This window comes from Eurytemora carolleeae, unplaced genomic scaffold (genome assembly GCF_000591075.1).
Source record: "Eurytemora carolleeae unplaced genomic scaffold, Eaff_2.0 scaffold525, whole genome shotgun sequence".
In the NCBI taxonomy this organism is placed as follows: domain Eukaryota; kingdom Metazoa; phylum Arthropoda; class Copepoda; order Calanoida; family Temoridae; genus Eurytemora; species Eurytemora carolleeae.
The window spans coordinates 36,586-64,344 of NW_019396459.1; the positions used below are offsets into that span (position 1 = coordinate 36,586).

Genomic DNA, 27,759 nt, shown 5'->3' on the forward strand with positions numbered 1-27,759 from the left:
ATAGATGGCAACGTATTATTTGTACACTCTCAGTACAGCTGTATTCTTACATCACAAGTGTCAACTCAGTTTTTGTGTCCGACAAAATTGTTAATAATAGGGATAATTTTAGAATAAAGAGCTTATCTTACAGTGAAAAAAAGGTGCAATTTTATGTGTTATTTATTTTCTTGTTTTCACTTTTTTATTTAATCTTTGAAAATATGTCAACTAATGTGAGACAATTTCGTTATCTTTGTTATATTTGACACTTGTGACGTCGTGTATAATAGATCCATTTCTCTGTTGCCACCTCTTGTACTTGATAATCTATTTGGTTCACAGTAATACAGTAAACTACATTTCTGGTCTTACAGTTGAAAGTTCCATTAATCTCAATTTCAAAATCAAGTTGGGCAATTTAAACTCCAAGGTTTTATACCAGTAGGCTCTTTGACTTTATTCTAGGAGGATCTATGAATTTTTTGTTAGTCTGTTCGTGATAGCCAAAATTAGTGATACATTGTTTACTACTTTCAGTTATTTTAGTTGCTATTGAGGGAAAATTAGTATACCAACGTTTGTTAAAAGAAAAAAAAAGCTAAGGAAAGGGGTAATTGTATTTTGGAAATGTCATATATAGTTCCTCTAGTTACGTATATATATTATATATAGTTGAAAATAGTAGAATATCGTAAAAAAAGTTAAAACAAATTAGATCTAGTGTAGACATATATGAATATATCTTTGATATATCTTTATTCACAAAGTTGTAATATCTGTTTTTTCTGTATGGGTGTCGGTTTGTTTGTCCGATCATAACTCAAGAACCCAAGGACCGATTTGCCTCTAATTATGATAGGGAACTCGGGAGAGCCTCAGAAATGTTATTAGCTTGGTTACGTTATGAGTGGATCCAGAGCTAAAATCGTAATTTACGACCAAGCGCGGGTAAACGGCGGGATTAACTATAAGTAACGTCCTGGGCAGCGCCGGGTTCCCAGGCTGGTATAATGTTTATTTGAAAATAGCCGAAATATCATAGAAAAAAATAAAAACAAATTGTCCTTTATAAATATACATATATATATAGTATTTTGCCTGGAATATGTTCTAACTAATTGTATTGGCAGAACTAGGAGAACCAGAGAGTGCTTAATCTGATCAAATAGACAGATTGGTATATAGATAGATAGATAGAGAGATAGATAGATAGATAGATAGAGAGATAGATAGATAGATAGATAGATAGAGAGATAGATAGATAGATAGATAGATAGATAGATAGATAGATAGACAGATAGATTGATAGATAGATAGATAGATAGATAGATAGATAGATAGATAGATAGATAGATAGATAGATAGATAGATATATTATATTTATATATAGATACATATACAGATATAAGATAAAAAGTTTGTAGGTTGGACACAACCATCCAACGGACGAAATATATTGATAGTTTTTATTAAGTAAAATTGAAAATATTCAATGGACACATACAACTATATAAAAAATAAATCCAACTTTTTTCAATATATTGATAGATGTGAACATCAATATCAAATATATTCAAGAAATTGTTCCGAACAATCCAAAATGTTAGTAATCCCCGAGTACAAATTTGAAAATCCGGGAATCATAATAAGACAGCATATGATTGAAGAAAGATGGCTCTCCGTTGGGATGCAAATTGGAGACTAAAAAACATTGATTTAAGTCCGAAGCAGCAGTAGAATCGATGATTATTTAGATTCTCAAATGTGTAAAACAGCCATTGTATGTTTTGAGTACAGATAAAAATTCTACGCTACTGGAGTTTTGAGATGAGAACGTTGAATCTATTTCTGCAGGGTTCTGCAGAGCTGAGCAGCAGTTCATGAGTGGAATATATTTCTGGAAAACAAACGATGCTGCAGAGTGCAGAGCAAAGCAGTTCCTAGATGGAATATATTCCTGTAATAGACTGGATAGTGCATGGAGCAGAGCAGTTTCCATGGATAGAATAGATTCCTGGAAAAGACGGGATGCTGCAAATCTTATATCTGTATATGTATCTATATATAAATAGATATATAGATAGATAGATAGATAGATAGATAGATAGATAGATAGATAGATAGATAGATAGATAGATAGATAGATAGATAGATAAATAGATAGATAGATATATAGATAGATAGATAGATAGATAGATAGATAGATAGATAAATAGATAGATAGATAGATAGATCGATAGATAGATGGATAAATAAAACATTTTAAGAACATTTTATATAAAATAAATCAAAAAATTTCATTAGAACATTTTTGAAAACATCTACATTACATACATAAAATTTGATTGGGAAACTTATGAGACCCATGGAAATGTTCTCAGCTTGGGTTTGACATTCTTAGTTCAGTGGGTCGACTTTCAAAGCGATAATTTAGTTCAAGTGCGGGTAAATAGCGGGAGTAACTTTAAGGAACCTTGGTAGCGCTGAGTTCCCAAGCTAGTTAAATATAAAATAAATTAAAACATTTTATTTAAACATTTAGATAATACAGTTAACAATAAGATGTTAAATTTACAAACTCTTCCACATCTATAAAATCAATGATAATATGTTTTTTTTTCTTTTTTAGTAGAAATTAGTAGAAATCACAGCCATCAAAATAACAATTAATACATAAAATCATAAAAAAGGTTTAAAATAAATTTCATCTGACAACATCAATAAAATATCTTTGGTTTAAACACCGGCACACATTTTTAAATGCACTCTCAAGGGACTTTAATTGGGTTCTTTTAAAGGGACTGTCAGCATATTCCAAATGACCCTCCCCCGCAACTACCCTTTAAACGGTACCCTTAAAACTTTTGGCTAATGTCTGAGGGCGGAAAACTCCGTGTGTCTGTAAATATCTCTGAAATGGTATTCTAATGGCCGTTTAACTGTTCAATATGGTTTCTAGAAAGTAAATATTAATATTTCTCAAATCTAAAACAAATAAAGTGTTCAATAAATTTTAAGCATTATAGACAATTAGGATAATTCCTTTATCCTTGATCAGTCCAAGGTTTAAAGGGTACTGTTGTGAATCCTTGATCAGTTCAAGGTTTAAAGGGTACCGTTGTGAATCCTTGATCTGTCCAAGGTTTAAAGGGTACTGTTGTGAATCCTTGATCAGTCCAAGGTTTAAAGGGTACTGTTGTGAATCAAATAATTCACTCTACCAAAGTTGGGTCACTTGAAATTACCCCTATAGTCTCTTTAATTATTCTTAGGCAGGCGCTACAATGATTAGGGTGAATACAATTAAGATTAATATTTAAATTTAAACTTTTTTCTTCGGCAGTATTACTTGGTCAACTCCAGACCTAAAAATAAACATATTAAACAAATCAAAAATATATTTTGTTCTCTATGATCAAACTTTTTCCTTTAAACTGGAGGTAAATTGTATTTGCTTAATGAGGATGTAAGCGTAACGTAAACTCTGTAAGCGGCCCTTCATGAGATGGTAATCCCCGATTTACAAGGGTACCCTGGAAACCTAAATCTGATCAAAATCGTGGGATATATATTGTCGTGTTTCTAGGCCTGGAAACGTTTAACTCTCATGTTGTTGTTGTTGTAGCCCAGAAATTAGGTCAGGTCTCTTCTAAACCAAGATGAAGAGCATATTCTCTTGGTTGCGTCCAAAGGCTAAAGGTAGTTAAATTGTCTGTTTGTCTGTACAGTTAAAGAGGTGTTGGGTATCATGTGGGCTATCTTTGGAATCTGGGCATTCATTTATTCATTTATTCATTTAATCATTTATTCATTTATTCATTTATTCATTTATTCATTTAATCATTTATTCATTTACTCATTTATTCATTTATTCATTTAATCATTTATTCATTTATTCATTTATTCATTTTGAATTTTGAATTTTTTTATCTAATTCCTGCACTTGGAATGTACAACTCACTTTTGATGAGAACCCACAATTGAAAATAATCAGTTTTCCCAGTTATAAAAATGGATAGTTCATTCATATTTGATTAGACAAGGCTTTTAAGAGTACCGCTGTAATGGAGGATTACTTGAAATTACAGTCTCTTTAAACTTTAAACAGTCCTTTTAACTTTAAACAGTCCCTTTAAACTTTAAACAGTTCATTTAAACTTTAAAAAGTCCCTTTAAACTTTAAACAGTCCCTTTAAACCTTAAAAAGTCCCTTTTAAACTTTAAACAGTCCCTTTAAACTTTAAACAGTCCCTTTAAACTTTAAACAGTCCCTTTAAACTTTAAACAGTTCATTTAAACTTTAAAAAGTCCCTTTAAACTTTAAACAGTCCCTTTAAACTTTAAACAGTTCATTTAAACTTTAAAAAGTCCCTTTAAACTTTATCAGTCCCTTTAAACTTTAAACAGTCCCTTTAAATTTTAAACAGTCCCTTTAAACTTTAAGCAGTCCCTTTAAACTTTAAACACTCCCTTTAAACTTTAAACAGTCCCTTTAAACTTTAAACACTCCCTTTAAACTTTAAACAGTCCCTTTAAACTTTAAACACTCCCTTTAAACTTTAAACACTCCCTTTAAACTTTAAACACTCCCTTTAAACTTTAAACAGTCCCTTTAAACTTTAAACACTCCCTTTAAACTTTAAACAGTCCCTTTAAACTTTAAACAGTCCCTTTAAACTTTAAGCAGTCCCTTTAAACTTTAAACACTCCCTTTAAACTTTAAACAGTCCCTTTAAACTTTAAACAGTCCCTTTAAACTTTAAAAGGACGAAGAATTAATAATAAAATGATAAAAAAAACTTTACACGTAATATATAAATATTCATGTTGTCTAAAAATATATTTTCGACAGAACATTTTTTGTAATCTTTAAACTTTAGTTCTTTGGAATCCCAGAACAAACTTTGAATTATGTGCACAAATACAAAATTATTCCAAAATGCCATAAAAATACAGTGCCCATAGTAAATTCGCCCCATGCATTATGGTGCAATGGTGGAAATATGAATGACATTGCCGCACTTGAATTGAGTTTTTGCAACAGACTTAATTTGTCCTATCTCTATATCTTTGGTAAAAATCTTTGATATTTCAGACTTAGATTATCTATTTGTTATTATATGGGATTGGAAGTCTAGAGTTTATGGCAAAAAGTAAGTTTCTTTTGTATATTTATAACGAGAATCTAACCTTTTTAAACAGTTGAAGTGATCTGATCTATTACAAGAATATCTTGAGGAAAAGATATTCGTTCAGGTCTTAGTCTTGTTTCTTGTCCTAATTTTGTTTCTTGTCCTAGTCTTGTTTCTTGTCCTAGTCTTGTTTCTTGTCCTAGTCTTGTTTCTTGTCCTAGTCTTGCTTCTTGTCCTAGTCTTGTTTCTTGTCCTAGCCTAACTTCTTGTCCTTTAACATCCATCTGTTCTTGTTTAGTCTCTTGTCTAATAAACGGCTCTTGTCTAATAATAGTTTCCTGTTCATTCCTATTCTCGTGTCCCATTCCTGTTTCTACTCCGATTCTTGTCTCATGTCCCTTTGCTGTATCATGTCCCAACCCTTTGTCTTGTCCAAATCTTGGATCTTGTCCCATTCTTGATTTATCTCCAATTCTTGTCTCTTTTTTAGATCTTGAAGCATTCCATTCTGCGGGATCGTTGTACATACGAAGGCTTGGTTTACTGTACTGGTTGTTTATGTTTACATCTTCGCCCTGGCTTGCAGTGCTGTACAAGGTTTCAGGGTGGAAGTGTACACTGTTTAAACAATATCATTTAAATTTTTTAAACAACAAAACATTTAAGCTTATTAGTATCATTCAATAACATTTTCCTCACCCCCCCCCAAAAAAAAAAAAAATCCTATACTTTCTTTGATGTATTTTGAACATAAGATTAAAACAAGTATTATTTACCCCTCAATATTATGAGTTTAACTGTTAAAATGAAAATTGAGCCCGAAACTTAAGACAGAGCTATTATTGTAATGAAACCCAGTATGGGATCAGACGGTTTTGTGCATACCAATATTTTTGTTAAGAAGTATTATTTCATGTATTTTCTTTACATTCTGTTTTTTTCTGATTTCTTAAATTAAAATCTACGCAAATATATGCACCCCCAAAAGGGAAGAGAGAATTTTCTGGAAGTATTGATTAAAGGTTACACTAAAGTCTTATCCTTTCTGGGTGACCCTGTATATACCCTGTATATCTAAATAATATGTTTGCCTGCTTTGTCTCTCCATTACAACAGGAGTCTATAAAAAAAACATAAATCTCTTTAAATCAAGTTTTAAAAAATCGTAGGTTCAAAGATTGGTTAGCTTTTCAGTGAAAATGCAGTATAAAAACAGTAATTTTTTTGTGTAATAGTTTTTGTTTAATGCATTTTTAAAAAGATTTTATGTGCCTTGTAATACGAGTCTGAGAGTCGTTCCGGGTCCGAATAGGAAAACACGGATAGCCGTCGAATATTGCCAGCTCTGAACAAATATAAATTAAAAAACTGATTATTTTAAATAATAATAGAAATAATAATAGGAAAATAAAAATAATTGTAGGATATTGCCAGATCGTACAAAATTTTACTGTTTTTTTGGGGTTTTCTATTTTTTTTGGCAATTTTTTTTAAAGTATCCTCAAAAGTTGCCAGGGAACTTTGTATAATTTAGATTTTAATCATCAACTATTTTTAGAGAAGTTAAAAAATGTGTAATAGATGATAATCATAAACACTTAGAATAATTATCTCATTGCATTTGCATTTAAATCAATCTTGAACTAAAATACAAACCTTGAGGATTTACTATCATTTGGCATAAATCTTTCCATTTTACTATTACACGACATTGACAGATTGTTAAAATCCCCTAGATCTGCTAAATCCGCCAAATCCGAGCATCTTAGCACATCCTCAACCTAAATTGGTTCGAAATCAAAATTGTTATTTTGAAATATGAGAAAAAAATTAAAAAATGGCCCACATTCAGAGCAACACTTAAATTAAAACTTTTTTTAACAGGAAAAGAAGACCCCCCCCCCCTCCTTATCTACTTAAAAAATGTCCCAATCTGGATATGGTTTAAGTGTTTACCTCAAGGTTGTAAAGTAAGGTTAAATACTCTGGATGCGTTCCAATCAGGGGGGATGATAGTTCTCTACCTGTGTGCTCAGTTAGCTGTACTGTACACTTACAACTGTTTACTAATAATGATACACTATAGGTTAGGCCAGAATCTCCTTATAATAAACAAATATGCAGTACGCTCTCGGTATAGTTCCTGGCTTGTACATTCCATAGTTACCTCATATTCCTACTGTTCTATAATCTGAACAGGGTTAAAGGGTTTACCTCATATCTCTGCTGTTCTATAAGCTGAACAGGGTTAAAGGGTTTACCTCATATTCCTGCTGTTCTATAATCTGAATAGGGTTAAAGGGTATACCTCATATTCCTGCTGTTCTATAATCTGAATAGGGTTAAAGGGTTTACCTCATATTCCTGCTGTTCTATAAGCTGAACAGGGTTAAAGGGTTTACCTCATATTCCTGCTGTTCTATAATCTGAATAGGAACCTGTTCCAGGGGAGGCAGGAGGGATAGAAGACCACCTCCTGTAAATATTGCACTCACTGTAATCAAGCTAAGGTCGGAATTAATGAATAGTGAGAAGTAGACGAACTAATTTTTGAACTAGTTCTCTCTGGTGTGGCTGAGATTTAAAGGGAGCGACCTTCAATTTATGGTAGTTGAACTGAGAATGTTATAGTATTGTAGAGAACTTTTTTAGGATTCATTGGAGACATATAAAACCTCTTAATGATGTATAATTAATGAGTGTGAACGCAAAGTCGACGTTCAAAATCATTCATTTTGGTGGTCACGTTTTCAGAATCGATTTTTTTTAAATCATTAAAAAAACGACGACAAAAAATGCAAAAAAAAGTCTACAGTAAACTAATTAGATGTTTAAAAACATATTTCTCCATTAAGATTTTATCAATTTATCAATTTCTTTTTCGTCATTGTATTGAATTTCTTATTCTTTGTGAATTTGTTCACAGATTTCCTTAAATTCTTTAAACGATGTCTTTTCAATAAAAAAATCCAGGAAATTTACAGAAATGTGAAAAATGAAACATTACAGAAACCAATAACTGAATAAGATTACTTATTTTCAATAATAATAGATAATTTTTATTTTTTTAACCTGTTCCTCAACAACTAATAAGTTTACAGTAGAATTTTTACTACATTTTTCGTCGTCGTTATTAATTATTTTTTGAACCCCGGTGTCAAATGAGTATTTAAAAAATTCTCCACAATACTACATTCTTAGTTTAACTACCACACATTGCCTGTCACTCCCTTAAAGTAGAGAAGTGGTTGAACTAGCCATACATAGTTCATCTATATTATTTTTACAAAATAGGTCCACAACGGATTAAAAACATAAAGAAATCCTAAACAAAACCATTTTGAAAACTGATCAGACCCGTAGTCGCACCTCTTAGTGATATATTAAAAATCTGCTCTGTCACGCACCTATCCCCCTTTAGTAAAAGTAAATTCAACCTATATGGAGCCCATAGAGCTAGGTACAGTACAAACTGGGACCGGAAAGGTTGAAACGGCTCGGAAATTCAAATGTACTACGGCTGCGCGCCCGTACTGTATCACGCCCTATTAGACCATCATGATGATTTAAAGCTTTTTAAAGAAACATCAACTTTGACCGATTTGCTTTTTAAAACTTAACTTTTAAAATCTTTTGCTGATGTTTTTTTAAAAAAAGTTTTGGATTAAAATGGATTCTAAATCTTTGACTCACCAAATGAAATAAGTACTAAAGAAATCCAGTAACCCGGTTTTCCATATGTCTCATTTATATAACCTAAAAACAGTTTATATAGCCTAAAAACAGTTTATATAACCTAAAAACAGTTTGTATAACCTAAAAACAGTTTATACAACCTAATAACATATACACTTGATATATCAAACAATAACGAATATATTAGGTTTAGATTAGATGATTAAATTTAGTGAAAAATATTGTTATTGGTCGAATTCGAAAGCAAAATTAATCTTTAATTAATTTCTAAATCTGCCATTGTCAAATTGAAATAATATTTTTAGATTTATCTCCAGAGTCACCCACTCAGGATAAAGTTTCAATAACGGCCTAAAACTGTTTAAATCTGTTGATCGATGTAAGGGTTTAGTTTGGACTTTCATGTTTAATCACGTTTTAAAAGGTATATAAAATGATCTAGCAATGATAGAAATAAGTATGCATCTTAAGTGATTCAGGAATCTAAGAAAAAGACTCATTAAGTTTTGTAAAGTCCACTTTGAAGTCTCCTTTGTAGGCGACCCTGTTGTACAATCCAGGATGAAGGAGTTTATTTCTTACAGAGTGTTTGTATGTGTCAAGATTCTTTGTTTGAAATTGTAAAAAACGTTTAGCAATAAAGAGACAATCGACGAAACCTTAATAGAACATCCTTCTTCTTTTTTAATGACAGAATTTATCTTTTTTCACATGGCAATCTTTAAACGAGCCTAAGGTTTCTTGAAACAATCTTAACAGTCCCTTTAAAGGGAGAGACCGGCTGGACATGGTAGTTGAGCTGAAAATGCAGTATTTTAAAAAATATATCTTCTGCGGATTGAACACGGGCAGCCGTAGAACATTTGAATTTCCGATGCGGGTCAACCTTTCCGGTCCCAGTTTTGTACTGTATCGCCCGGACATTGGGTAAATAAAGCAAAGGACTAGCCGGTGCAACAAGGTTGACGCGGTCAGACTTTAGGTTGAATTTACTTTTAGATGTGCGTGTGAAATTGGTGAAATATTACAAACAACTTTACGGTTATATTTAAACATTGTCCTCCGTAAAAATATCTCATTGGTATCAAATGAATTTTAAAGCTTTCTTGACAATACTGCACTTTCATTTCAACTACCATACCTAGCCGGCCTCTCCCTTTTATACAAAACCTGCTGTTGACACTCCAATAATAACAGGAATACACTGCAAAGCTTGGACAAAACTCCAAACCCTGGAGAACTCTTTTGTAGAAACTAAACTGTAGCAAAATATCTAAAAAATAAAAAAAAGTGTTTTCAAATTAGTCAAGACAAAAAAAATCACAAAGTGATGTTAAGAGAAAAGTTGGCGGTAGTAAAATATTTTTAAGTTTTTTACTTATATCATAAATACAAGATTTTTGGTGATTTATAAAATGGTTTAAACTTTACTGTCCGATATAAGTTTTTACGAAGCTTTCAGCAAGAAATTCAAATTAATTTCTCTTTAATCTATTCTAAATAAAAATTTAAACCAAATTAAAATTAAGAAATCTGCAGTATTCTCCAGGCCCAGAAAAGATAAGACTTTTAAGGGAGTGTCATTATCATATGGGAGTGATCCAGATAAATATTTTAAGGGTCCAGATGTGAATCGCACATTTAACAATGGAAGGTGACGTTTTACCGTCCCTTTGAACTTCGTACAAATTGGAAAAATTAACAAACTGTTTTTAAAAAGATGCGAATATATGCGACTATGTTGATATGTTGATATTTTTCAGAATTAATAAGCAAGCAAATATTGATGTAAAATTAGAAAAAAGGGATTTTTTCAAAATATTCAAATAAAATCAAATTATTACCTTAGACGAGTATAGAAAAAATTATCAGTATCTATCCAAGTAGCATGGATTAACCAAACCAAACTTTATATTAATGAACCCACCTAAAGATCCAAGTAGCATGGATAAACCCAACCAAATGATATATTAATGAACCCACCTAAATAGATAACCAAGTAGCATGGATAACCCCAACCAAATAATATATTAATTAACCCACCTAAAGATTCAACTAGCATGGATAAACCCAACTAAACTATATATTAATGAGCCCACCTGAAGATCCAACTTGCATGGATAAACCCAACCAAACTATATATTAATGAATCCTCCTAAAGATCCAACTAGCATGGATAAACCCAACCAAATAATATATTCATGAACCCACATAAAGATCCAACTAGCATGGATAAACCCAACCAAATCATATATTAATGAACCCACCTAAAGATCCAACTAGCATGGATAAACCCAACCAAACTATATATTAATGAACCCACCTAAACATGGATAAACCCAACCAAACTATATATTAATGAACCCACCTAAAGATCAAACTAGCATGGATAAACCCAACCAAACTATATATTAATGAACCCACCTAAATTTTCCAACTAGCATGGATAAACCCAACCAAACTATATATTAATGAACCCACCTAAAGATCCAACTAGCATGGATAAACCCAACCAAACTCCTAGAAGTGGAAAATGCTCCATCTCTCCCTCTCCTGTCAGGTGCAAAGGCTAAAAATTGGAAATATAGAACTTTTTTAAAAAGGCTTGAACAGGAAAATAAGATTAAGAGGATAATGTTTTTAAAATAAATTTTTGATAATTTGAATTTGAATATTTATATTCTGCCACTTCTAGAAAGTAATTATTAAAATTTTTGAAATGTAAAACAGCTTGCAATCAACAGCTTGCAATCAACAGCTTGCAATCAACAGCTTGCAATAAACAGCTTGCAATCAACAGCTTGCAATAAACAGCTTGCAATCAACAGCTTGCAATCAACAGCTTGCAATCAACAGCTTAATCAATTAAATTTGTTCAAGGTACTGTCGTGAAATTACGCTTACAGTCCCTTTAATAATCTTCATTTTGTGTAATTTACTGTAACTATTTAACTAGAATATAAGACTGAAATATATGGATTATAACCAAAACAAATTATTTAAACTTTTTTTATTTATTTTGAAACTTGAACCTACTAGAATTATTGTTATTTTATTATTATTTATGTACTTAAAATCATTGAATAATGTTCATTAAATACATCACGCGTAATATTTTACTGTTTTTATAAAAAAGATTTTGTCAATATTATAAATATCACTTTAGTACCCGTATTTAAAAGCATTTATCAATAAATTTTTTTTTATAAATAGCCATCTGGAAAATTTGTTTAATTTAACCCTATTCCTGCTGGGGGGGGGGGGGATTTTGACCCCCCCCTGTAGTTTTTTTTGCATAACTCAAAAAGTATTTATCTGAGGCTGTTGAAATTTTATGACTTTTGCTACATAACCAAAGCCCTCCCTTTAGGCCTAAAACCGGGCTTTATTGATAAATGCCTGAGTCCTCAGGCACACTGCCTGAATGACAGATTTTTCCTGTAACAAACTAAAGCTTTGTTTTGACCCACTTCCACTTGTCAGATTTTGATAAAATTTAGCTTTTTTGAAAGCCTTTGACATAAGAAAACGAATTGCACAAGTTTTGCGAAAAAAAATTGCAAATTTTTTGCAAACAACCTGTCAAAGGAAATTTACACATTTTTAGTTTTTCTTGATTAAAAATCAGGTTATTTAAAATGTACAAATTGTATAAAATTGTATAAAATGTATAATTTTTCATAATTAAATAATAAATTTGCCAATTTTTTTGTAGATTCTAATAGTAGAGCACAAGAACTTTCCAATGATGTATCATTTGTCATATTTGGACATCAAACATGGGATTTAGAGGGGGGTCAAATTGGTTTTCAAGTACCCCAGCAGAGATAGGGTTAAGGAAATTCATTTAAAATAATAAAATCTTTTTATGATTAGTATTTAATTAATATAGTGCTTAATTAAAAGATGCTGGTATCAAGATTTGTGGTCTTTCTCTATGGTGTAAAGAATAAGAAATAGCAAAACGTAACCAGCTATGTATGGTAGATGAACTGAGTATACAGTGTTGTGGAAAACGTCTTCCGGATTCATTTGAGACATATTAAACTTTTTAAAGATCTGTAAATCCTTAGTTTGAGCGCAAAATCGATGTTCAAAACTCCTACTTCATGCATGAAGTAAGATATTTATAGTCGCTTATCCATCGTAAGAGTTTAGAGTTGCTAGAGATTCTGGAAACGTCTTTGGTGCTTCGATCCAAAAGTCTTCACAGATAACCCACCATTTTTTTATTTTTGTGAAGGGATTTTACTTGCGCACAATTCAGCGCAATACTAGAACAATAGCGCGCAATTTCGTACAGTTGCGCACAATTCCGCGCAACGGATTCCCTAGACAAATTGAATTAAATTAGGCAACAAAAGGGTCATATAAGATACCGCCAAGTAGTCTCTTAACTTACCATGATGAAAACAGGTGTATATATTCCTCCTGCAGAAAGAGTCATAGAGGCCAGATATATCCTGATATTAGGTTCAAGGATCAAGGATAGATTTATCAAGCGCATCTTCTTCCGCTCACTGAAACAATAAATGATAGTTTTGTAACGCGATTTTGTAACACAATTTCGTAACGCGATTTGTTTCTAGTGAGTCATTGTCTTCTAGTAAACCCTTTGACATGTCTAGTACACCCCTAAATATAGATGGCGCATTCGCTTTTTATCCATTTTGTTCATTCATCATTCATGAAAGGCCCATTTTGTTCGGTCCTCTGCAATCGTTAAAAAAATTGATTTTGTTCGTTCTCAAAATTATCGTTCATTTTCCAACTTATTTTGTTTGTTTTCTCAATGAACAATTGTCGTTCATCCATCTTTAATTTCTTTTCTAAACGACATCTTTTTTCACAAAAAAAATCGTTCGTTCACAAAGACGATGCCCATTTCAAACCCTTAATATCCCTATTCTATCCCCTTGATATGTTTTGATATGTTTTTTTATGAATTATTAATATTTATGAATAATCAATATTCTAACCTTTTTTCTTTGTTAAATGATTTTGATTTTACTTTCTCTTTCTGATGTTTGATATGGGAGATAGCGTCCCTCTAGACGTGAAAGCATATTCAAATAAACTTATTTATTAAGTTTTTCTTTCTAAATCCCTTAAATTCTTACTATTGAATTAGCCAAAAAAATTCAATTACAAAATTGTTTCTTTATATTGAGACTTGTTCGGTAAAAGTTGTCGGCTATTATATTTATTAATTTAAACACCAATAGAATTTTAAACACCAATAGAATACTATATAGGCCCCCAGTGCGCTTCGTACCCATCTCATTTTTTAACTTTTTATTGTTGCTCAATCGTTTAGCATTTTTTCTCTTCGATAAAACAAAAACAAAAGTTCGGATTTAAAATTTTTTCATGGATTAAAAAATTTGTTTGTGACAATTTTTTGTAATTCTGAGCATACATCAACCTTGACTGGGATATAGATAGATAGATGCTTTTTCCTGAGGATGGTATAGGCTAGCTGATCTATAGAACAAACCAAGGAAGAAGGAAACAAGGAACAGACCTTGTAAAGATTGCAGACCTAATCTCCAGCCAAGGAATCTAAGCAAAAAATATTTATGAATGCTTAAAGGGACCGTTCACTTATTTGGGTAATTTCAGGGTAAACTAAACAGCATATTCGCTGTTGATTAGTAATAGTCTTACTTTTCACAAACAACTGTGGCCGGAGAAAAAGCCGATTTTTCGTTCAGAATTCGAGCGCAAAGAGACGGTCCCTCTCTATAGACACTAATTGATGTTTTTTTCAGTATGCTGTGGATCAAAATAAATTTCGAATATAAAATTAAACTGTAGTATCTAATCGTTAATTGTTAATTTCATTATTTTTTTAATTTTTGTTGTTTTTTAACTTTCTATTTCTAAAATAAAACTATTTTATCGCATTCAAAATTGTGTATTGCCTGTGTAAAAAGTTGAATTGAACGCGGCATGACAAATGAAAAGTTGTGAACATGCGGGAAAAAAATTACAAAATCTACGAACCTAAATACGAGTAATGATTAATTGATGTCGGAGAGATGTCGTCTTTGTATACACATTTTACATGTTTTAATGCGAAAAATGTAAATTTCTTGGTAACTCAAATATCAAAAGTTTTCATATTTTAGTACATAATAACGAACACATGACATTAAAATATAATAAATTTAAATGTTATTGGGCTGCTGTTACTGAAAAAAAACATCAAATAGTGTCTATAGAGAGGGACCGTCCGTTTCCGCTCAAATTCTGAACGAAAAATCGGCTTTTTCTCCGGCCACAGTTGTCTTTTAAAAGTAAGACTATTACCAATCAAGAGCGAATAGGCTGTTTAGTTTACCTAAAATTACCCAAATAAGTGAACGGTCCCTTTAATCATTTCATCATCTACTACTCATTCGAACAATTCTTTCCAGTTTTTTGCTGAATTGCTGATTGATGAATTATTTACATTCATGAATTGTTGAAATGGTTTCTAAATTATAATAAAGTTTTTTTTCTTTTAAGAATCTGAAATTTTTAATGTTAATTCTATTTTTAAAATTAAATGCTGGATACTGGATAGGTATGTTGTTATTACGTTATGCCTAATTTTACTCTGACCTAAGATATTTACCAAAGCTTTTTTTCACATTGTTTAGAAAATTCGTTTTGGTTAATTTCTATGTTTAGAGAACAAATTTAGCATAATTAGTGCAATTATTTTTTTTAGTTTTTAATAATTTGTTTAGTTTTATGAATAATAATTAATAAATATAGAAATAATTTTATATTTTATGTTGTAGACTTTTGAAATTACAAACTATGAATTCTGTTTATTTGGGATAGATAATTCAAGTTTTAAATATCAAAGATTTAAACCATCAGGTTGCAAAAATATAGGCAGAATAAATATTTACTTTATGGCAAAAACCATTGGGCTTCTCTCCCCCCCCCCTTCACACATCTTCTGTGCCAATTATTTATTTCATAATGAATAGTATTTCCCTCAGATATGATACATTATATCTGCATATATATTATATACAATGATACAAGAAACAAAACAAAATAAACTTCTTTATATTCTAAACAATGGAGTAAACAGTACACTCTTAACCCCCCCTCCAAACTAGACAGCTAGGGCGAAGGTCAATTTTATGCTAAATTTCTGGTGCGTCTTTGTGACCTAGTAGCGTCTCTAGTTTTGATATCACGTTCAAATATGAGATAGCAAATTTATCTGAGCTGAGCTGAAAACTTTAGAATGGGATATCCTTAATCCTGATCGGATAATTAATCTGGAGATTAAAAATGAGAGGAGAAACAAGCAATATTTATTCTCGAGATTAAGAAAAAGAGTGGATTAAGCCTTAATCCCGATATCCACCATTCTAAAGTTTTCAGCTCTGAAAACTTTAAAAGGAGATATCCTTAATCACGATCGCTTAATCTGATTATCCAATGTACACACTTTTGATTTTCTTCTTAATCCTCTTTTAGGATATTTCTACTAATACAAATTGAATTAAAGTCGTCTTTTAGATCATTTAAACAAATATAAATTTATTCATGTTAATATGAAGAAAAAAACATATTTTAGGACTATTGTCATTTTGAACGTTATTCTTAATAAACATTAATCCGAAACTTACGTTCGTTTAACCGATGTTTAGTTCAATTGATATGACACCATCAACACTAGAAATCAAAACCGGTTTTTCAAAAGTTAAAGAGTACATCTGAACATGACACGCTGATTGGTTAAATTTTTTTACTTTTTTCTTGGATATCAAAAACGTTTAAAAGATTTCAATTCTGGTTTTATATTGGAAATTCAAAGCATTTGTCTTCTTCTCGATAGCTCTTCAATACGAGGAGATTTCAATCTATTCGTACAATATACTTTAGTTTAACGTGCACCGATTTTTAAGTTTGTCTTGTACGGGCCCAGCATTTTTGGGAGGAGTATGTTGGACGCCCCCCCCCCCCGCCTTTAAAACCTCAGCTAGATAGGTTTAATGTTTGTTTAAATGCATATAATGATTTCTATCTGTAGACATTGAAGGATGAACAAGTGTTTAATATTATACATATTCTTTAAAAACTCATCATAGTTATTGTAAAAACATTGACACACAACAAATAAAGTAAATAAAAGTTGTTTCGAGGCTAAACAATTTTTATTTTTACTATTTTACTATTTTATTAAAAAATCAAAGAATTGTAATTTAAACTGAATACCTTCCTTGCGAATTGCAATTTGAAAGTGGATTTTTAAAAATTATTTTTAAAATAAATGGTTGAGTAATATAAAATTAAACATCATAATATAATTTGCAATTTTATAGAATTCATTATGCATTTTCTTTGAAACAGCAGAATAAATGATAGTTTTATTCATATTTTGTGTACTTAAGGATTATAATAAAGATGAAGAAGAAGAATACATTATTTTTCTAATAAATAATAAAATAATCATAATAATAATACTTAAATAGTTTCAAGCTAACATCACGAACCATATATTTGAGAAGTGAGAGGTCTAAATTAAAACCATTAACTAAAACCAAGATTTGAAAACCATATTTCATTCCAATTTTTTCTTTACAGGAACTATAAGAGATATCATTCTTTATCATTATAAAAACAATTTTTTTTAGTTGTGGGTTCTAGTTACAAAATGGCCTTGTGCATTTCTACTGCAGGAAAGCATATATGTATTATTAGAATTAAAAACTTATCAACGATTAATTCTTCCACATTTGTTATTATATATATATATATATGCGTGCTAGAATTCAGACGTCCTTAACACCGTCAATTTGTTCACTATTGAGACAAGAAGTTGTAGTTTTAGTTTACCGGACGTATTATAGCTGTGGTGAGAAGTAAGACTCAATTCCTTTAAATTGTTAAACTTTAGACTTTAGACATATCATTATTCTTCTAGAAAATATTTGGTAACTTCTCAGTTCAACTATATTAACTCTAGATCTCTAGTACATGTTCTGCTCATGTGAATATTTCAAAGAACCTGGAAATCTTTCCGAAGTATTTTTAAAGGGAGACCGGCTAGGTAACGTATATGAACCAAGAGTAAAGTATAATAGAGAACAATTTCAGGATTCATCTGATGATACCAATCAGACGTTTTAGCGGTTTATAATTTTTAAATAAAATTATAAATTTGTTTGTTCACCAGAAGGAATGGTTGGCAGAAAATCAGGTTTAGACTATTATTTGATAAAAAATAATCATAATTTTCCCTAGGAACGCTGTCACAGGTTTTCTTTTCAAAAATTGAAAAGATGGCAATTGAAGAAGTCTGCAAATACATCTAAAAAAACATCAAAGATAACACTGATAAACAAATAATCTATTCTACATTGGCTTACATCAATGGTTTCTGTTGGGAAATATATTCCTAAACAAGAAATTAGTTTATCGAATATTTGTTGTTAAATTTTTCGTTTTGATCTGGTGCAGGGATAAACCAAAACTTGGTCTGATCAGCAGTAAGTTTGTTTACATTACTCCCAGAAACTGCAGTACACTTGTTTTGTAATCAAAGATATGGGCCTGGTTTCTAGTCTCATTACAGTACTACGGTTGTATGATCCGAACCGGTACAAGGATTTACCGGTACAGTGCAATTGTCCCGTATATTAATTTGTACCGGCGGGTCTCGGCTACCCAAGTGCATGGTATGCACAAAAGCTAGATATATTCAGATCTGTCTTCCTTGTTGCGCATTATATTATAATATATGTATATACAAATTTTTTTTATTTATTTATTTGTTGCATGACTGGAAAGAAATATTTAAAAATTTATGTCTACCCTACTATATAGTGTAAAGTGTAGGAGTAGATAGTAGTATAAGAGGAGAACTATATAGTGTAAAGTGTAGGAGTAGATAGTAGTATAAGAGGAGAACTATATAGTGTAAAGTGTAGGAGTAGTAGATAGTAGTATAAGAGGAGAACTATATAGTGTAAAGTGTAGGAGTAGATAGTAGTATAAGAGAAGAACTATATAGTGTAAAGTGTAGGAGTAGATAGTAGTATAAGAGGAGAACTATAAAGTGTAAAGTGTAGGAGTAGATAGTAGTATAAGAGGAGAACTATAAAGTGTAAAGTGTAGGAGTAGATAGTAGTATAAGAGGAGAACTATAAAGTGTAAAGTGTAGGAGTAGAATCAATAAAAAGTCAATACATTATTGGAATTAAGTCAAGGGAAGTGGTTTTTACAAATAAAATGAAGAAAGAAAATGTATTTGCAAGAAGAAACTACACTAAATGGGGTAGAATCTTCTATTTCAAGTGGACCTCTACTAAAAGGAAGATATATTTGTTTTCTGTTTTCAACAGAAAAAAAATTCCGTCCTTTTCTCCACTGCAAAAATTCGCAAAAGTAAATTTTGTATGAACGCGCAACCAAAATCGGTAAATTTTCAGAAATTTTTACTCATTAAACTTTAAGTTTTACAGGGTATTTTTATTATCATTATTATTATTATTATTATTCTTATTATTCTTATTATTAATATTATTATTATTATTATTATTATCATTACCTGATGGATTCTTTGTATAAAAGACTAAAGATTATGACTCCTAAACCGGATCCGCAGCTCACGAATACTTCAACTAATAACCGTCGGGACTTGAAGTACTAAAATAAATAGAATTTATTAAAAATTTCGTGATTAATATCAATGTGTTCTTAATCATACTTTGTTAGTCTGTTTGTCTGTCTGCTAGTTTGTATCCAATAAACGTCAAAACGGCTGAACCAATCGGTATAAATTTTGTACATGACCCCAGAAAAGGTTTATGGATGATCAAAATTTCAAAAATTAACCTCCAACAAATTTCGATTTTCATTAAGTTTGAAAATCCACGAACTTTTTTTTTCATAAAATCCGCTAACCTGACATTGTCTTGAAAACGGTCAAGGGTTTTAATATAAAAAGAACTCCTATTTTTTAATTTTGATTTCAGAAAATTTAAATTGGAATTGTTGTCCTCGTCATGCTTAATAAAATGGTAGTTATAGTTTTTATTATCTACTTTTACTCTCAAAATGGGTCAGGATCCTAAAAAGCCAGTTTTTGAATTTGTGCCCATTTTTAACTCTAACACTAGCTTTTTCAGTACAATTTTATGCAGAATCATTTTTGGTTTAAATAAAACTGTAAAACGTTCACAAAAATCTGTTTTGTTTAAAAACGGAGTAAAAAACGCAAATATCCCTGGACACTTTTTTATTAGAAAAGTTTTATTTAAAATTACCCTATGCTGGTTCATACCTTGCACAATATGATTTAGATTTATATTTTGCATAATATTTATATATTTACATGTTGAGTGCAAAACCTGTATGCAACATGAAATATGAGTTGGAGAAATGTAAATTTAAATATTTTTTTTTTCTGTAATGGGGTTTTGGTCACATTTATATATGTGCGTATGCATATCGTAGTACTAAATACGATAAATTAGTAGCCTTAAAATTTTAAGGCTACTACTACAATTATAAATATTCAAGTACAATTATAAATATTCAAGTACAATTCTAAATATTCAAGTACAATTATAAATATTCAAGTACAATTCTAAATATTCAAGTACAATTCTAAATATTCAAGTACAATTCTAAATATTCAAGTACAATTCTAGATATTCAAGTACAATTCTAAATATTCAAGTACAATTATAAATATTCAAGTACAATGCTAAATAGTGTCTTGCCAGGTTACATTTGTTGCATAAAACGTGCAGCTGGGTCGACTCTACACTGGGTAGTCCAGATTGGACAGTACTCCTAAATGTATATTAATAGGAATATTGAGAATTGTATACTCACAGCTAACGGTTGTTTCCTAATTATCCGATTTTTTGAGAAATCCCCTTTGATGAAGAATTGTGTTTTGTTGTAATGGATTTTTTAGTCTAGCTGTACTGTACCTGTCCTAGCATTATACTACAGGTTTCCCGCACCGTTCCGGATGCCGCTCCTAGCAGTACACCGTAGCTTAGTACAACCTAATAACAAAAAAAATGTATTTTCTCTTTATATATAATGTAGTAATCTCTGTTAGTTTAGATGTCTTATCATAATTCATGAACTTCTGAACCGAATTGTCTCACAGTTTGTTTGTGGAACTTGGTAGATACACGGGAATATATTTTTTTATCTTGAAAGGCACAAGGTCTAAAGTCTAAAAACGGGGCTTTTGTTATAGGGGAAACTTCAGGCAAGGCTGGGTTCCCAATTTTTTAGATAAAGTCTTTAATGGTAAACTGAATGGTTGGCAAAGACAGAGAAAATTTTCAATCAACACTGATTGAGATATTAAGAATATCTTTCTTATAGTTTTATTAACCTTCTAAGTTTTCTCTCTTTCAAATGCGGTAAACCAGTGAACCACATTTTGGAGAGCTTGTATTCATTTTTCTAATTCTATTATTAAGTTTTGATTTTATAAAATACTAACTCAAGAGCCCGTGGAATTGGGAAAACAAATTTTGAAGATGCAAATATTAGGATTTTTTGAGCTTTTATTACCCCCAGGGTACCCATGGGTTCCCTCAAAAAATTTCAGCCCATTCGGTCCAACCGTCTGGCCGGCTTTATATAAGGAACATATATACGAATATGACTTGTTTAATTATATAGATAGATTATCAAAAAATTGAAGAAATTTTAGTGTGATTCATTGATTTACCCAAATTAAAATCACTTCAAAATATATACCGTATAATTTAGTTATTTAACAGTTTTCTAATCTCTATATCTTTTTAACTCATATGTTGAANTTTCCTTCTTCTTCTCTCATCTTAATATTTTTTTTTTTAAATCATATTTTTTTCCACGGGCAACGCCGGGCTCTATAGCTAGTTTTATATATAAATGTATGCAACCCTTACTCGATAATCCACCAGATTTATCTTAATAAGTGTGAATCCATCAAATTGAATCTTTAATTTTATTCTGTATCTGTCTTAATTCATCAGCATTCGATATCAGATTCTAAATCTCTCCTGAACTTTTCTTTTTAAATGAAGAAACAAACAAAATTGTATAAACAAACTGCAAGAGAAAATGTGAAATAAACTAGCATAGCATCATGTGTTTTATACCCGTCGCTCAAGAAAAGCGGTTTAACTAATTCTTACTAATTATTAAATCTGGTCTTCATGATCATATGTATAAAAACATGATTATGTGACATTGAGTTGAATACAAACGATATTTTATTCCACATATTTATCATTTTCTCAAAGGAATTATATATCCACAATTTTGCGCATTTCACATTTATCAAAAATAAAATATTTATCAAAAATGAAACAATTTTTAAAACTTTCCAACTAACACTTCCCGTAGAGAATAAACAAGAGAAATGGAATATTGTAAACGTTATGAGGTAAGGGAAGGGGGGGATGGGACGATGGTAGGTTTTAATATTAATCAGCAGGTTGAATGTAATTTTATACTTGCACCCCAATAGTAAAACCTAATTCTGGGACACCCTCTGAGTAAAACCTAATCCTAGGACACCCTGGAGTAAAACCTAATCCTAGGGCACCCTGCAGTAAGCTAATCCTACGACACTCTGGAGTAAACTAATCCTACGACACCCTGGAATAAACTAATCCTAGGACGCCCTGCAGTAAATTTAATCCTAATAGTAACACCCCCTGCAATATCAAGAGTTGTAAGTGTTAAAAACATTGTAAATTACTCTGAATATTGCACTGCTTGTAATAACATAACAAATAAAACGGAGTTTTACCAATTTCAACAATTCCAAAGTTTAGACATAAAGGAATAAACTCCAGGATAAAATACATAGATTCCTTCAATCCGAGATGTAAAAAAAGAAAGGAAAAAAGAGAGAGAATAAAACATAAAATAATACACAATATTTTGTATTTGAAAATACCCCTGAAAATACCACTTAAATATACCCCTGAAAATACCACTTAAATATACCCCTGAAAAACACCTGAAATTCTCCTGAAGATACACCTGAAAATACCCTTAAATACCTGTGAAATACCCCTGAAAATTACCTGGAAAATTTTCCTGAAAATACTTCTGAAAATACCCCTAAATACCCATGACATATCCCTGAGATTGACCCTGAAAATATTCCTAAAAATGCCCTGAAAATGTACCTAAATATTCCTAAAAATGTCCCTGAATGCCTCTAATTAACCTGATGAAGCTGGGATCCAAAAGACGCGAATAGAAATGCCATATTTAATACTAGACCAGCCACCACTGCTATCAGACGAACAGAATACTGACTAAACAATTTTAATTGTACAATGGCGCCAAAATATATTAAAAAAATAAGGATTTTGCGATCTCGTAACTCCTTTTAATTTTACACATAAAAAAGTTATTTCAAAAACAAATGTCATCACTTCAATACATCAAACATTAAAAATTAAACGTTTTTTTGTCAGAAAAACAAATTTTAACTTTCACTTTTATATTTAAAGGGTAAATATAAAATCGAGAATTGCCATCTCTGCACGGAGAGTCACTTGAAATTACGCTTACAGTCCCTTTAGCATTGGAAATCCAAATTAATTTCGTTCCAAACTTAATTGGTTTGTTTATTGTTTAATATAATCTGTATTATTACCTGCATATATGGGTAACCAAGGGAGCTACTGCTAAACTTATTACCCAGGCAACTAGAGGAGCCCATACACCAGTCATATATCCAGTCTAAATATGCATATATCCAGTCTAAATAAGCATATATCCACTCTAAATATGCATATATCCAGTCTAAATATGCGTATATCCACTCTAAATATCCATATATCCACTTTAAATATTTATATATCCAGAGCTGGAAACTTTAGAATGTGATATCCTTAATCCCGATCTGTTAATTAATTATATATCCAGTCCATATATAAATAACTCCAGTCTATACAATATAAATCCAGTATATATTTCTATAAATATCCAGTCTATACAGATATATATCTAGTCCATACAGTTATATATTCAGTCAACTAAGTTATAATATATCCAGTGTTTCCAGTTATATATTCAGTCAACTAAGTTGTAATATATCCAATGTTTCCAGTTATATATCTAAGCTATACAGTTATATATTCAGTCAACTAAGTTGTAATATATCCAGTGTTTCAAGTTATATATCTAGTCTATACAGTTATCCAGTCAACTAAGGTGTAATATATCCAGTGTTTCCAGTTATATATCTAGTCTATACAGTTATATATTCANGCGTAATATATCCAGTGTTTACAGTTCTATATCCAGTCTATACAGTTATATATTCAGCCAATGAAGTTTTATTATATCCAGTGTTTCCAGTTATTTATCCAGTCTATAAAAGAATTAAACAGAGCATGAAAGTAATTTTATTTGACTTGAGAGATTGAATTTAAGGTGTAGCTAACACTAAAAAATGTAATTAAATGAATTTCTAGATTTAAAGGGAAGCCCCATTTTCAATGAGGTGTGTCAATTTTCAAAATTTTTTAAATGTGATTTTTAAATTATTCAAAGGATGTTTTCTATATTGATCCAGCTGTTTTAAGCTTTGGTAATCAGCTGAGAAAAAAATCAAGAAAATATTAAAAAGAAGATAAAACCATAAATGATTATTCCCCCAAAGTTACAATTTTTTAATCCTTCAAACATGCAACCTGATGTCTTAGATCTTTAATGCTTTAAACTGTACAGTGTACATTCTGCTAAATCAGATTGGTGTTAACGTAAAAAATATCAAAGGTTTATACACCGGAATTGAAGATCATGGATTTCACTAGGAACTAGCGAGAAGGAGAAGATCGAATTTATGCGACTTTGCACGACTTAGTGATCTTTGAACCTTCAGTTTTAATTTAATGCAAATGTATGAGAAACGCAAATTTATCCGGTTTCATTAAAAACATTTTGTTCTTTTGAATAGCTTTCCAGTAAAAGCAGTCATGATTAAAAAATTACATAAGATTTCAATCTGTCATGCTTTTACTATGGTTTGACATGACTTAATTGGTATCGAAACTGTTTACCTTGAAATTGTTCTGTAGTTGAAGAGCAATTGCTCCCCCGGCCAGTAGGTTACCACTTGTCAAACAGTGAGCAAGGAAACTTAATGGTAAACGTTATGTTTTTGTTAAAGAAACTGAGTTCTTGCCACAAACTCAACCTTTCTAATCCGTGTATCTTTGCAACCTGATGGTGTAAACCTTTCATATTTAAAACTTAATACTTGATCTGGCAGAGTTCACCTGCGAGACCGGATTGAAAATAAATAGGAATTGAAAAACTGGAGTTTGTGGCAGAAACTTATTTCTTTTATTTTGAATCTTTAAAATTTTAATCCTTTATCTAAAACTTATTTTGACACATTATAAATTACTTTTTCAGTTTCAAAAATAAATCTAACATTGTATTTTTATGCAATGTATTTAAATTCTAGGGTCAGTGTGAATTTTGGTGGTTATTTTTGAAAAGAATAAAGCAAAAATTACAGGTTGACTTTGATGGCAGCAACATAATAATATAATTTGCTTGGTTTTAAAATTTACTAAAAATTTGAAAAAATTATTTCAATGGAATTTTCAATTGGCCTGTTCTAGTTGTTTAGTTACTTGTTTATTGATGCAGCAGAGGAAAGGATCGAAAGGTTTCAATGGAATTGTCAATTGGCCTGTCCTAGTTATTTAGTTACTTGTTTATTGATGCAGCAGAGGAAAGGATTGAAAGGTTTCAATGGAATTGTCAATTGGCCTGTCCTAGTTATTTAGTTACTTGTTTATTGATGCAGCAGAGGAAAGGATTGAAAGGTTTCAATGGAATTGTCAATTGGCCTGTTCTAGTTGTTTAGTTACTTGTTTATTGATGCAGCAGAGGAAAGGATTGAAAGTGTCAGAATTTTTCTATTTTTTTGTATTTAAAGTAAACGATACGATACTTAGAAAGGATAATAAAGGTTTGACAATTGTACGTATTAAGCTTTTAAAATGGACATTCGACAGTTACTTTATTAATGTGATCTTAGAAAGGGAAGCTATACCTGCAGAATACAACCACCCACCCCCAGCCCCCTTCTGGGTAAAAATGCTGACGAATTGCCGAAAACTGAACATCTTTTCGTCCAAGAGCCGGAATGTGCTAAACAAAATTTAATATATTTTTTGTGATAATCAAAATCAATTAGTTTTAGCAAATAGTTCTATACAAAGAAAAAATGTTCACAATTGAAATAGAAAATGGGCGAGAAGGGCTCTAAAAGCCTAGTTATATATATATATATACTCACTGTAAATACATCATTTATGGAATTGTGTCTGAACATCGTTGCAGTCTCTCTATAAACAGTTTTTACAAATTTTGAAACTAAAAATGACAATTTGTAAAAAGTTTGAAATTAAATTTAGGACTAAATTAAAACTTTTACATCCAGAAAATGTCTTCACGTGACTTTCTTACATTTTTTTTGATCATTTTGATCTGGTACATGAATACATTTTGATCTGGTACATGAATACATTTTGATCTAGTACATGAATACATTTTGATCTGGTACATGAATACATTTTGATCTGGTACATGAATACATTTTGATCTAGTACATGAATGCATTTTGATTTGGTACATGAATATATTTTGATCTGGTACATGAATACATTTTGATCTGGTACATGAATACATTTTGATCTGGTAGATAAATACATTTTGATCTGGTACATGAATACATTTTGATCTGGTACATGAATACATATAAAGTTTTAAACTATAACACTGACTTACTCTGTGCAAAGAACGCATATCCCTCTCAGCCAGAAATTTAAGGCCATCCAGTTGGTCAACTTGGTCATCAGGCTCATCAGGACCTAGATAGGAAAGGTAGTTAGGTAGGTAGGCATATAGGTAGGTAGGTGGGTGGGTAGGTAGGTAGGTAGATAGGTAGGTAGGTAGGTAGGTAGGTAGGTAGGTATAGTAGGTAGGTAGGTAGGTAGGCATAAAAGTAGGTATGCAGGTAGTTAGGCTGTTAGGAGGATAGATAGATAGATAGATAGATAGATAGATAGATAGATAGATAGATAGATAGATAGATTGATAGATAGATAGATAGATAGATAGATAGATAGATTGATAGATAGATAGATAGATAGATAGATAGATAGATAGATAGATAGATAGATAGATAGATAGATAGATAGATAGATAGGTAAGTAGATAGGCAGCTAAGTAGATAGGTACGTGGATAGGTAGTTAGGTAAGTAGGTTGGTTGTTAGGAAGGTAGATAGAAATATAGGTAGGTAGATAGGGAGGTAGGTAACAGGTAGATAGGTAAAAGTTAGGTAGGCGGGTACTTAGGTAGGGAGGTGGGAAAGTAGTTAAAAGTAGGTACTGTTGCTATTAGATGGGTAGGACGTTGTATAGAAATTTATATGTTGATATTGTTTTTCAGTGTCTGAATTAAAAATGTCTCGTTTTATTTCAGAAGATTATTCACATTTTTCGAAGAATTCTAACCTTTGCTGACAGACAAAGAGGTGACAGCTGTTGCTACAGAGCTACTTTGGCAGCTTCTACTGCTGTCATACCGCTTAATCTTACATTTCTTGCAGTTGTCCCGCATTTTTAAACAGAATTTTCAAAAACTTTCACATAATTCTGAAAATCACGAAACAAATTATCAAACTATTTCAAGATGAAATTTTTCCGATTTATGCTTAAAAAGTTTAATCTGAAGTAAAGGGAACTAAAAAATTATAGTGTACGTAAACCATTGAACATTGTATTTTCTTTATTTTTAAAGAAAATTGGCGCGTTAAAATTTAAATTCTTTATCAGAAGCACAAAATAATTGATATACGCAAGCTCATTTTTTAAGAAACGAAATTGAGCAAAGTGCTTTTGATTGAGGAACTCGTAAAAACCATAAGAATG

The 27,759-nt window shown here is 31.0% G+C and overlaps 2 protein-coding genes across 2 annotated transcripts; both read right to left on the reverse strand.

Moving 5' to 3' along the window:
* Window positions 1-3,151: 3,151 nt before the first annotated feature.
* LOC111703684 (uncharacterized) lies at window positions 3,152-10,667 on the reverse strand. Its single transcript, XM_023475717.1, has 9 exons — window positions 10,655-10,667; window positions 9,981-10,083; window positions 8,808-8,870; window positions 7,517-7,590; window positions 6,771-6,895; window positions 6,387-6,459; window positions 6,206-6,234; window positions 5,173-5,732; window positions 3,152-3,347 (listed from the first exon to the last, which is right to left on the reverse strand). The coding sequence occupies exons 5-8, from the start codon at window positions 6,824-6,826 to the stop codon at window positions 5,177-5,179; spliced, it is 714 nt and encodes a 237-aa protein (XP_023331485.1). The 5' UTR covers window positions 6,827-6,895; window positions 7,517-7,590; window positions 8,808-8,870; window positions 9,981-10,083; window positions 10,655-10,667; the 3' UTR covers window positions 3,152-3,347; window positions 5,173-5,176.
* A 70-nt stretch (window positions 10,668-10,737) lies between these two features.
* On the reverse strand, window positions 10,738-27,479 carry LOC111703681 (monocarboxylate transporter 9). The gene is made up of 13 exons (XM_023475715.1): window positions 27,343-27,479; window positions 26,613-26,695; window positions 25,876-25,973; window positions 24,869-24,947; window positions 23,458-23,543; window positions 23,023-23,113; window positions 20,765-20,842; window positions 19,372-19,469; window positions 14,270-14,372; window positions 13,790-13,860; window positions 13,213-13,330; window positions 11,292-11,379; window positions 10,738-10,793 (listed from the first exon to the last, which is right to left on the reverse strand). Exons 1-13 carry the CDS (start codon window positions 27,446-27,448, stop codon window positions 10,738-10,740), a joined length of 1,155 nt encoding a protein of 384 aa, XP_023331483.1. The 5' UTR covers window positions 27,449-27,479.
* Between the last annotated feature and the right edge of the window lie 280 nt (window positions 27,480-27,759).

Coding starts and splice junctions, on each gene's coding strand:
- LOC111703684 (XM_023475717.1), bottom strand. CDS start 6,826: ATGTCGTGTAATAGTAAAATGGAAAGATTTATGCCAAATGATAGTAAA. Junction 6,460..6,770: donor AATGATAGTAAATCCTCAAG/GTTTGTATTTTA, acceptor ATATTTGTTCAG/AGCTGGCAATATTCGACGGC. Junction 5,733..6,205: donor GTAATGGAGAGACAAAGCAG/GCAAACATATTA, acceptor TTGTTTAAACAG/TGTACACTTCCACCCTGAAA.
- LOC111703681 (XM_023475715.1), bottom strand. CDS start 27,448: ATGCGGGACAACTGCAAGAAATGTAAGATTAAGCGGTATGACAGCAGT. Junction 19,470..20,764: donor GTAGTATAATGCTAGGACAG/GTACAGTACAGC, acceptor TATTTATTTTAG/TACTTCAAGTCCCGACGGTT. Junction 13,861..14,269: donor CTAGCCTATACCATCCTCAG/GAAAAAGCATCT, acceptor TTTCACGTCTAG/AGGGACGCTATCTCCCATAT.